The sequence below is a fragment of the Laetiporus sulphureus genome, assembly GCF_001632365.1.
Source record: "Laetiporus sulphureus 93-53 unplaced genomic scaffold LAESUscaffold_1, whole genome shotgun sequence".
Lineage (NCBI taxonomy): Eukaryota > Fungi > Basidiomycota > Agaricomycetes > Polyporales > Laetiporaceae > Laetiporus > Laetiporus sulphureus.
Window position 1 is genome coordinate 1,905,513 of NW_024468510.1, and position 11,145 is coordinate 1,916,657.

The window sequence follows — 11,145 nt, forward strand, 5'->3', positions numbered from 1 at the left end:
GTAGAAAATTCCATACACACCGGCATCGTCGCGGACTTGGAAGTCGAGCAGAGTTTATAGCAACTAAGTGGCCCATCAAGCACGACGGGCAAGGATAGTCTACAGTTTCGTTCCATCTCATACACCCAAAACACTGCGTCCATCGCAAGCCGTTTCTCCACATCTATGCCGCCTCCCGCTTCCGTGGCGTTGCACGCAAAATGTCGTCGACGCTGAGCAACCTGTGAGATAAGCCTACGGACTGATAGCGCGCCCTGACTCACCGGAGAATCATCTCTGCAGCCTCGCTCGCGCTCAGCACCACCTGCCGCTTCAGCTTATAGCTCTCCGTCACGCCAAGCGTATTCATCGACGCGATCTTGCCTTCGTTCATGTCTGTCGCGATCGTTAGTGCATGCAGATTTCTGTCGTGTGATCAGCTCTCACCGAGCCCGGCATCCGTCTGTCCGTCATAATGCGCCGCCCGCAGCTTCGACACAAGGTCCGACGAGTCGAATCCTGCATTGTCCGCGAGGATGGTCGGTATCTGCCGCAACGCCCTGCTGAATGCCTCCACCGCGATCGCCTTCTTCCCCGTGATCCTCCGCGCCTCCTCGTCGACTGCACAACTCATTAGCATCTCCGAACACCCACCGCCGAGCACGACCCGTGTCTCCTTCACCGTCTGCGAGAGCACGGACAGCGCGTCGTGCAGCGAGCGCTCCGCCTCGTCGACCATTTGCGAAGTCGAGCCGCGCAGCACGACCGTACATGCCTCGCCCGCTGCAACGCCGGAGAATTTGATGAGCTGTAGTTTGTTCAGTTCTGCGGGCCGTCAGATATAACGCACGAGGGCCTACCTTGTCCTCGCCGATCATGATCTCCTCAATCAGTTCACAATGCCCAAGCTTCACTTTCTCCGGCGCATCGAACGTGCTCGCGATCTCTCCGCCAGTGACGAGCGATAATCGCTCGACGCCCTCAAAGTCGGCATGCTCGATCGTGACGATGCCCTTGTCTGCGAGCAGCGACTCGGGGTAGTTGTAGATGAGCTGCCGGTTCACAAAGCAGTTGATGCCGTGCGCAGCAATCGCCTCGACCTTCGCCTTCATCTTTTCCTGCATTCACGTAGGCAATGAGCCTTGGATGGCAGAAAATCGTGCAGAGACATCCATACCCGTTCTGCACGCTCGAGTTCCGCGAGCTTCCCTGTGCTGTCCACCTTGACACGCGCGCCGAAGATCTTAATTTTATCAGTGTCCATCGCTGGACATATCGTCAGCTTCTCACGACTTCAGCGCGGTACCGCCGGGAGAGTACTCACAGGTGTTCGCGATGAGAATCTTCGCGTTCTCAAGACGTTTTGGACAATTGATGCCGATCGTCTTGTCCAGGATGAAGCCTGAGTTATGTGTGTGAGAAGGGAGATGACTTCGAGTGGGATCCTATCTCACCCTCGTCGAGGTAGGAGTCTGTGAGCTTTTCGCCGACCTTCTTGATGACCTGAATGTGGTCAAGGTCCGTGGAACCCTACTCGCAGGCGTGATCAGAAGTCCACTGCTTGTCATGCGTCGTTCGCACCTTTAATCTGAGTACGGCATCGACTGCAAGATTGGCAAAGTAGTCCTTGTCCTGAGAGAGGACTTTTGATGACAGTGTAGTCCGTGCAATGTTGAACAGGTCTTCTCTGAATTGTGTTAGATCCGCACTGTCGTCAACTCCAGATGAGCCTCATTGTCCACGGAATGATTAGTGTATGAGGGAATAAATGGACCACAAAATCATTCGTCCTGCCCTCGCACACCGATGAGGTACAAGTGACAGCCATCAGGTACGCGAATGGTATCCGCTGTTCGTCTCGCGTCAAGACCGTTCTCCAAAGTAATCTTCTCGACCTTGAACAACCCGACATGTTTCTGGGCAACTCAGACAACCTAGCGCTTAACCTCTGCTTGCCGCGCATATATGCTTGTCTCGCACTCGAGATTGAGCACGCGTACTCGCCACCCATCGGGCCCTTTTGAACAACGCGCTCGCCCTTCAGCTCCTCAGGCCTGACGCGAGCGGGCGGAAGCGAGAAAAGTCCTTGTTGAGCCTCGCGATTGGCAGCCACGCGGAAAGACACAAGCCCCAGGCAAAAATGCGCGGCAGATTGTATCAAACATAAGCAGAGACTGACCTGTGGTCTACAGCAGCCTTCTCCAACGCCTTGAGCGCTGCATCACTTGCAATGCGGTAACCCTCGACAATCGTCTGCGGATGAATCTTCATCGCGATGAGCTTTTCCGCTTCTCTTAGCAGCTCAGCGGCGAGCACGCAGACGGTTGTCGTGCCGTCCCCGACCTCGTCGTCCTGAACTTTGGAGATGTTGACGAGGATCTTGGCGGCGGCATTGTCGAGCTGGATCGCTTTGAGGATGGTTGCACCGTCATTGGTGACGTTGACCTCGCCCGTAGACGCGGATTGGAGGATCTTGTTCATGCCTTTGGGCCCGAGGGTGGACTTGACGAGGTCGCCAAGCGCGAGCGCGCCGACGAAGGACGATAGACGGGCATTCTCTGCTTTTTCCTCTGTCGCCTGTCGTACTCGTCAGTCCTGCCTCTGCAATAAAATTCGTAGAACGCTACCTCTGCACCGAATATATTCATAGACATTTTGAGTCGTGAGCGGGATGCGGTTGGGAGTCGGTACTAAGTATTTAGACGCGTCAATTCGTATATTGCATGTTTCTCACGGTAAGCGTCGAATGTATGTGATCATGATCAGCAGTGCACGTTCCACGTCGCGTCCACCGACTGCGGCGCTGCGCACCTTCGCAACTGTCTCTCCTTCCACTGTATTTCTCCGAGCGTGTGAGCTTTTAATATCCTCTTGTAGTCTCTTTGCTCGCCATGTCTGGTGGTGTCAGGGTCAGGAGGCCACCTTCACCACCGCCGCCTGCGTCTGCTCCTCCTCACGCTGCTCCTCAGAGATTTCCCCATCCTCGCCATGACTACCTCGATGCTGATGCTCGGAAGGATGCAGCGTCTAGAGGTTACCTTCCGGGTCGCAAAACGTATGTTCCAGGAGGGCTGAATATCGCGGCCGCAGAGTGGAAGCTCCTCATCTTGATCACGGTTGTGGCTGTACTCGTGCGGCTGTTTCGTATAACGCAGCCGGACAGCGTTGTGTGAGTTGATTTCTGTGATTCCATTTTGTGTTCTTGACACGTCTCTACACACAGGTTTGACGAGGTTCACTTTGGCAAGTTTGCATCCAAGTACATCAAGTCCGAGTACTTCGTAGATGTCCACCCGCCACTTGCCAAACTGCTGATCACTTTTGCTGCTTTTGTCTTCGGATATGACGGTCACTTTGACTTCAAGGACATCGGCAAGTGAGCATCCCAAATGGTCTATATAACATGAGTTTGAATCTGACGCGAACAGAATATACGACAATGTGCCATACGTCGCCATGCGGCTAGTCCCAGCAACACTGGGTGTGGCCACCGTCCCCCTTGCCTATCTCACCCTGCGAGCTCTTGACTGCCGTGCGACGACCGCCCTTCTCGCCTCGCTCTTCATTACTTTCGAGAACGGCATGATCACTCAGTCCCGACATATCCTGCTCGACTCGCCGCTTATCTTCTTCACCGCCCTCACGATCTTCTTTTGGACGGGATTCTGCAACGAGGACAAGCACGAGCCGTTCACCGAGATGTGGTGGACGTGGCTCGTCTTGTCAGGCTTCTCGCTCGGTGCGGTCGTCAGCTGCAAGTGGGTTGGGCTGTTCACGATTGCGACGGTCGGCGTGAGCACTATCAAACAGTTGTGGCTACTATTGGGGGATCTGCGTGTCACACCGAGAGTATTTATGAGACACTTTATGGCGAGAGCGATGTGTCTCATCGTCATTCCGATCATGTTCTACATGTTCATGTTCTGGATCCATTTCCTCATCTTGCAGAATCCCGGCGATGGAGATGGCTTCATGAGCTCGGAGTTTCAACACACGCTCAATGGCCGTGGGATGGCCGATACATTCGCTGGTAAGAGCAGTTTGAGGTAATTGTGTCGGTTAAACCTCATTGGTGCATACCGTAGATATTGCGCTCGGTTCGGAGGTTTCCATACGGCATGTCAATACTCAAGGAGGGTATCTCCACTCGCATCCGCACAATTATCCCAGCGGGAGCACTCGTAAGCCAATGCATGTCGATCATCTTTCATCTTCTGAAGACTGGCTTGTCCAACAGAACAGCAGATTACCTTGTACCCACATCGCGATGAAAACAACAACTGGCGCATCCTGAACGCGACACAAGAGGGCGACCCCTTCCATGACTGGGAGAAAGGCCCGCTCACGTTCATCGAGCCGGGCATGCGCATCAAGTTGCGCCACGTCACCACCGAGCGCAACCTCCACTCGCACGACTACCGTCCGCCCGTGTCTGAGGTCGACTTCCAGAACGAGGTGTCCGCGTATGGTGGTCCGGACTTTGAGGGCGACGCGAACGATGACTGGATCGTCGAGATCGAGAAGGGCGACAAGCGCGATCGGGAGTCGAGCAAGCGCCTGAGGACGCTTCGGACGCAATTTAGGCTGAGGCATGCGAATACGGGGTGCTATTTGTTCTCGCATAAGGTCAAGCTGCCCGAATGGGGATTCGACCAGCAGGAGGTGACGTGCAATAAGGCGGCGGTGAAGCCGAATTCGTTGTGGTTTATCGAGACAGCGACACACCCATTGCGTCAGTGTTCCGGGTAGCTCATATCTGTGAACTTGACTCATGATCGGTGCTGTCACAGTGCCCCTTGATGCGCCGAAGGTCAACTACAAGCTACCTGGGTTCTTCTCCAAGTTCCTTGAGTTGCAGCAGGTGATGTGGACTACGAATGCAGGTCTTACAGACAGGCACACGTTCGATTCACGTCCTGAGTCTTGGCCACGGCTGCTTCGTGGCATTGTATGTCTTTACTCAACGGTGCCGTCCTCTATTAACCAAATATGCATTAGAACTTCTGGGTCCGGGACCACCGTCAGATTTATTTGCTCGGCAACCCGATGGTATGGTGGCTTAGCACCGCTGCTGTCGTCGCATACGTCGCCATCCGCGGATTCCTCATCTTGCGCGCCAAGCGCGGGTACAGGGACTTTGAGAACAGTAAGCCGTCATTCTCGCGCGCCGCTTCGGGCACTGACATATTCGTCTTCAGCGAAAGTGGTCAAGTACGACACGCTGTGCGGATTCCTCTTCATCGGGTGGTGTCTGCACTATTTCCCGTTCTTCTTAATGGGCCGTCAGTTGTTCCTGCACCACTACTTCCCCGCGCTCTACTTTGCGATCCTCCTCTCGTGCTCCGTATTCGACCTCGTCACGTCCGCGCTCAAGCCGAGGCTGCGCCTTCAGATCGCTGGCGTGTTGCTCATCATCGTGATATGGAATTTCGTATACTTGAGCCCGATTGCCTACGGGGACCCGTGGACGAAGGCGAAGTGCGAGAATGCGAGGTGGTTGAAGACGTGGGATTTTGCCTGGTAAGCAGCACAAACTTATTCTTTAACCATCTCTGACAATTTAATGATACAGCGGAGAATTCTATGAGGATGTAAGTGTTGCGTGAGGTATGACCTGCTGTCTTGACCGCTCTCCCTTTGCCAGTACTCCCAATACACTGCTGCGATTCCGGCTTCGCCTACGCCGTCAGAAGACGTCCCACAGCGCGGCAAGTCGCGCGTGCTTCCAGACAAGCTCCTACCAAATTTCCGGCCGGAAAATCAAGAGGACGACGAAGCCGAACATACAACGATCAACGTCGGGCAAGCCGAGCCTGGCCGGGACATCTTCGCGGGCGTACCACATGAAGAGTTGAAGAGCAAAGCGGTGGATGGAGTGGAAGATATAGTAAAAGAAGAGAAGATATTCAGTACGGTTGAGCAGCCAATCTACACACCTGAAGCGGCTGAAAAGCCAGCAGAGGTTGTCGAGGCAGTCGAGGAAGTCGCGGAGGAGGAGAAGGTAGTGGATGGTGAGGAATTGGTGGTAGATGAGGTAGCGCATGTTCCGGTGCAGGGTGCTGCCGAGGAGGATGAAGCTGAGGCGGATCGGGCGCGGCAAGAGTTGTTCCCTGATGTGCAACTGGACTAAAACCTACGGATACAATGGCATCAATCTTCGTTTATTGCTATAGTTGGGTATTAATATATATATTGCAGCGCATGAGTGCGGGGTCACAAGTTGGCAGTTACCATCACCACGTGGCATGGGTTATATTTGGGCGCCTGCAGGTAACACGGCTAGTCCGCTGTCCTGTGTCCTGTATCCTTCCCCGTCCCCGTCTTCACCACCGTCGTTCTGCGCACCCTGCGCGTCGACAGGACACTCGTTTCCGACCGTCTAGTCGTCGGATTCCCTCATCTGAAACCGCCTGGAACATACGATCACTTCATACTGCGCTCGTTGCAACTTCTGGTTTTCCCGCCCTTCTTCGTTCATTTCCCGCAGCTAGACTGTGTCGCTGGACTGCATCGCTGGCAAATTCTATAGCGACCTACCATGCAAGCTGCCAGGCCCTCTGTTGCCAGGCAGGACACGTTCGACCTGCGCGATCAAATACTTGCAGATGATCACAACAGCCAGGTCATGGACCACGTCTACTCCGACGAGGAACATTCTGTCCTTGAGGACGACTCTGACACTGAGGACCACGATGGGGACTACATGGACGACGATGACGGCTCCTCGTCGCTCTCAATACCGAACGAATCTATTGACTTTGATCTGGTCTACGCATTGCACAGTTTCGCAGCCACCGTCGAGGGCCAGGCGAACGTCGTAAAGGGAGACAGTCTCTTTCTGATGGACGACAGCAACAGCTACTGGTGGCTTGTGCGTGTCCTCAAGACCCAGGAGGTAGGCTATATCCCGGCTGAAAACATCGAGACGCCCTTTGAGCGTCTGGCCAGGCTGAACAAGCACCGCAATGTAGATGTATGTGGCGCTGTGTATACTTAGTGTCATTGGCTCCGCTAACATAATGTAGCTGGCCTCTGCGACTCAAGCTGAGAAGGCTGAGAAGGAGGAGACCCTTGACTCTTCGCGTGACAGTCATGATACGCCCTCGCCTGCCACCAACGCGCGTACGCGATCGCGTCAAGCCAAAAGTGTCGTATTCACGCCATCGTTCTCAGTTCACCGCTATCCACCAGCCGTTTGGGGAGATGAAGAGGATGAGGATGAGGACGTCGAGTGGGATGATGAGGGATACGAGGACGAGGACCCTGAACTGGCGGAGGAGTCGGAGGAGCGCGAGCGTGCGGGGCAGGACGACGGTGCACCAGGTCTCATGTCTATGGAGCCTGATGATGGAATGAGCTGGGAGGAGGGTGCTGTAGAAGAGATGCAGGCAAAGGAACGCGTTCGCTTAGCTGCGGCCGCCGAAGCGGAGCGTCAGCGCCTACAGCAGGAGCAGCTCGCACAACGGCAGCAAGAGCAGCGGGAACGAGAATTGCAAGCCAAAGCAGTACAGCAGCAGTCCTCGCGGGAGGAGTTCACCGTGGTGGACGTAGTATCCACATCGCCGTCGCGCCCGTTGGATCCTGCTCAAGTCACTGAGACGCGCAAGATCTCGATGACCCCTCCTGTAGCTCGGGTCGATGAGCCTGGCTCACAACTATCACAGCAGTCGTCATCGTCAAGCAATGGGTTTGTCACCATTGTCCGCCGGCAATCTGATGAGCGAAAACGCAGTCGTGAAGAACAGGAGGCACAGGAGGACGCGGCTCGCAAACGGGCGAATGTCAGCACAGGAGTGAAGGCTGCGCCTGTATCCTCTTCCGGGAGCAGATCGAGTGGTGGAGCCAAGCTGCGCAAGGAGCGCGATTCAACTGCAGATGACGAGGGCGGAAAGGAGAAGGACAAGAAGAAGAAGGGTGGGAGTGTATTTGGCAGTATCTTCGGGCGGAAGAAAGACAAGGATAAGGGCAAGGATAAGAGCGCCGACAGCTCAAGTGGCACAAGCGGCGGCAGCATCGACAAGGACTATGCGCGCGAGTCGGAGGAGTCTGGCAAATCTCTCAGGGAAAACAATGCGGTCTCGTCTGTGCCGGTAGAGCCTTCGTCACCAGTCACCGCGATTGCGAGGCAGCAGCAGAATGGCTACCGTGCCTCGGAGGACAGCCAGCTTCGTCGCTCGCAGTCGTCTGAGCAGCAGGGACCGAAGCCTCCACCCCAGGCCGCTATGGTGCAGATCTCACAGCATGCATCACAGCTGCGGCAGCGCGACCAGCAGCAGCAGGCGCTCTATCAGCAGTATCTCAATCGCTCTCCGTCGAGCCCACCCGATGCGCAGCCGTCATATGGATTGCAATCAGCCTCTGCAGTGCTTCCCGGCTCAAATTCCTTCGCCTCATCTGTGAGCACAGCTTCTGGTTTGGTCGTGAGTGGCTCACGCGCTCGCCCTGGCTCCCTCGTGTTGTCACCCTCTACGGTCGACGGGCAAGGTGTTGGTATGTTGCCTGACCTGAGTGTGGTTCGCGTCTTCGCGGGGGAAAACCTGCAAACGGAGGCCACGTTCAAGACTGTCCTGCTCAACGCGTCCACGACTGCGTCCGACCTCGTGCGCCAGGCCATCCAGCGCTTTAGGTTGCCGGCAGGTGAGGAAGAATCAGGATATTATCTCACCATCAAGCAGGTGGAAGGCTCTTCTGCGACGTTGCTCCCCCACGAGAAGCCGCTTGGCGTATTTGAGTCCCTCGTGGAGGCTGCGCTGGAACTGCCAAAGGTGAAGCGGAGTAGCGTGGGCAGTATCAGCTCTGTGGCGAGCAACTTGTCCATGCACCCGGCGATTAAGAAGCTGCCGATGAACGATTTCACGGATGATTCTGCGGTCAAATTCTACCTCAACAGGAAGGGTCACGATGATGAGCATGCCGATGGAGAGACTAGCGACTCGGTGCTCACGGAGAGTCCCCGAGAGGAGGAGGGCAGCCTGAGCTCTCCAAGGTTGCAGTACCTCAGTGTTGGCAATGGTGCTTCGGGCGTCACGGAGCGATTTAGCTCGCCGTCGTACAGGTTTGCGCTGCAGCTCGTTATATACCCCGACGACCTGCCCGACGACATGGTATTTGACCCTCTTACTGAGGCCATTGTCTTCAAGGATACCCTGCGCGACCGGCCACAAGCTGGCATCATGGTGTCATCGGGCATCTCACAGGCGATGCGGAAGAAGGTCTTCGTGTTCCCGAAAAATGTGACAGTAGCCGAGGTGATCGAACTGGGCTTGGAACGATTCGGCATCCTTGATGGGGTAGTTGATGGCGGAGATGAGATTGAAGACAAGCTCAACAAGCGCAGAAGTTCCTCTCGAGTGAGATATGGACTTGCGATCAATTCCGGGAGTAAAGGTTGGTGTTGTTCTTGTACGGTGTATGGTGCGAATGCGAACTGACGGACTCCGACAGAGCGCGAGCTGTCGCCGTCGAGCAAAGTCATCGAGGCCTTCCCTCGTCCGCCCGCTTACCGCGCTGTTGAGCGGCAATCCGGTGGCAAACGACGGTCGATTGACTCCGCTCAGCTTTTACTGGGCAATATGGATGACGTCCAACCGGACGATCCCATCTTCATTTTGCGTCGTGCAGTTGCATACCGCACGTCAACCTCGCGCCACAGGCTTTCTGCACCGTTGGATGAGATTGCGCTGCAGCATCTGCACCGTGACTCTGTAGCAAGCTCGAGTGTTGCTTCGGATTCTACGGCGGGCCCTTCTGAGGATGCGAGGTCACAGACGTCTCAGACTTCAAAGCAAGCCATCATCGCTGCGCAGCGCGCGGCCACTCGTGCAAGTCAGCGGGCTATCCTGTCCGCGCAACCCAATTCCGCTCGTGGCCTCGATGTCCTCCTTCCTGGTAATGCCTTGATCCGTAGCTCCAGATATGAGCTTGACGACAGGATGCGCTACTCTTACGTCGAGCCTGATGGTGAGACGTACGATATTAGCGAGATCGTGGAGGAGGAATGGCGCAGTGAAGTTGGGCCGATGGGCTCAAGGACGAACAGCAATGCTGATGATCTGCTACATGGTGTCCTTGCTCGAGGAAAGGACGGGCTTGGGGCCAAGCTTGAACGCGTGTTGAGCAAGATTAAGCACGAGAAGGGCGCTGGCCGCACTCCCGTGGCGGAATTTACGTCGGGTGCTGCTACCGACTCGCTCAGCTCGGCCTTGTCAACATCGCCTTCAGTTTATTCAACAACAGATGCCAGTGTCGAAAAGAGTGGGTCGCGGACGGCGACGCCTATCGCCCAGCCCTCGCACGGTAGATCTTCGTCGGCGGCTACAAATGCTATTCAGCATACCCCATCTCCCATCTCACGCCTTTCCAGTTACCGCACAGCAAGCTCGGGAGAGTCTGACACTCACTCCGGCACTCGCAGTATCACCCCTAACGCCAGTCAATGGAAGGCGCCTCCCCATGTCAGACAGAACTCCGCGCTGTCGGACGTGTCCGTGTATCGGACAGCGACTCCCAACACGCCCACCCCACCGGCTGCTCGCTTGCAGCCGTCACCTGAGCAGACACGCTCCTCCCCCTTAGTTTTGCCACGGGACGACTTCGGACTGTCGTATATGATGGCGTTGATTGATTTGACGGCATCGGAAAACATCCCTGCTCAGTCACTACCGCAGGATTCGGTGGATGAGTTGCTTTTCGGCAAACAAATTGATACCAACGAGCTCCATCCTCAAGTACTAGATATTTATTCCAACACATTCAAGCAATTGGACGAGATGGACGAGGTGAGTTGTATTTGCATGTCTCTATGGCGAATAGACCTGAGGAATGATCTCCTTGTAGATGCTTGACAAATTATTGCACCATGCAATCCCTTCCTGTTGAGCTTGTTGCATTGTATCATATATATATTGGTGCACTTTCTGGATGTTGTCGCTTCCTCTCTATGTTATTTATCATCGCATAATATGCAACGTCATCCGCTCATTCTCCGCAGCTTATTTCTTATGCTCCGATTGGACGCGGCTGTAAGGACCGCGATTGCCCCTGTGCAATGTAACGAATATATTTAATGTAAATAGACCACGTTATATCATCTCTGATATTGAGTACAACCAGTATTGTTTGTAGTGACGTACAAGACAGGAAAATTACTCGTCAGCAAACGCAACG

The 11,145-nt window shown here is 55.0% G+C and overlaps 3 protein-coding genes across 3 annotated transcripts; 2 read left to right on the top strand and 1 right to left on the bottom strand.

The window, feature by feature from the left end:
• Nucleotides 1-2: 2 nt before the first annotated feature.
• Nucleotides 3-2,667, bottom strand: LAESUDRAFT_719549 (uncharacterized protein). Its single transcript, XM_040907656.1, has 10 exons — nucleotides 2,607-2,667; nucleotides 2,159-2,556; nucleotides 1,561-1,687; nucleotides 1,434-1,509; nucleotides 1,304-1,381; nucleotides 1,157-1,245; nucleotides 840-1,097; nucleotides 427-787; nucleotides 264-375; nucleotides 3-212 (listed from the first exon to the last, which is right to left on the bottom strand). Exons 1-10 carry the CDS (start codon nucleotides 2,631-2,633, stop codon nucleotides 164-166), a joined length of 1,575 nt encoding a protein of 524 aa, XP_040770725.1. The 5' UTR covers nucleotides 2,634-2,667; the 3' UTR covers nucleotides 3-163.
• A 203-nt stretch (nucleotides 2,668-2,870) lies between these two features.
• On the top strand, nucleotides 2,871-5,503 carry LAESUDRAFT_638752 (glycosyltransferase family 39 protein; the record flags this gene model as incomplete). Its single annotated transcript, XM_040903488.1, has 8 exons — nucleotides 2,871-3,148; nucleotides 3,203-3,355; nucleotides 3,408-4,009; nucleotides 4,065-4,160; nucleotides 4,217-4,711; nucleotides 4,770-4,927; nucleotides 4,978-5,125; nucleotides 5,178-5,503. The coding sequence occupies 8 exons, from the start codon at nucleotides 2,871-2,873 to the stop codon at nucleotides 5,501-5,503; spliced, it is 2,256 nt and encodes a 751-aa protein (XP_040770726.1).
• A 1,014-nt stretch (nucleotides 5,504-6,517) lies between these two features.
• On the top strand, nucleotides 6,518-10,857 carry LAESUDRAFT_754209 (uncharacterized protein; the record flags this gene model as incomplete). Its single annotated transcript, XM_040911858.1, has 5 exons — nucleotides 6,518-6,952; nucleotides 7,005-7,101; nucleotides 7,153-9,366; nucleotides 9,424-10,757; nucleotides 10,816-10,857. The coding sequence occupies 5 exons, from the start codon at nucleotides 6,518-6,520 to the stop codon at nucleotides 10,855-10,857; spliced, it is 4,122 nt and encodes a 1,373-aa protein (XP_040770727.1).
• Nucleotides 10,858-11,145: the final 288 nt, after the last annotated feature.

Bases quoted from the DNA above. Each gene is read 5' to 3' on its own strand.
- LAESUDRAFT_719549 (XM_040907656.1), bottom strand. From the start codon at position 2,633: ATGTCTATGAATATATTCGGTGCAGAG. The intron at 1,688-2,158 runs GTCAGTCTCTGC...AGTTGACGACAG, and splicing joins AAGGCTGCTGTAGACCACAG to TGCGGATCTAACACAATTCA. The intron at 1,382-1,433 runs GTGAGATAGGAT...CACATAACTCAG, and splicing joins AGACTCCTACCTCGACGAGG to GCTTCATCCTGGACAAGACG.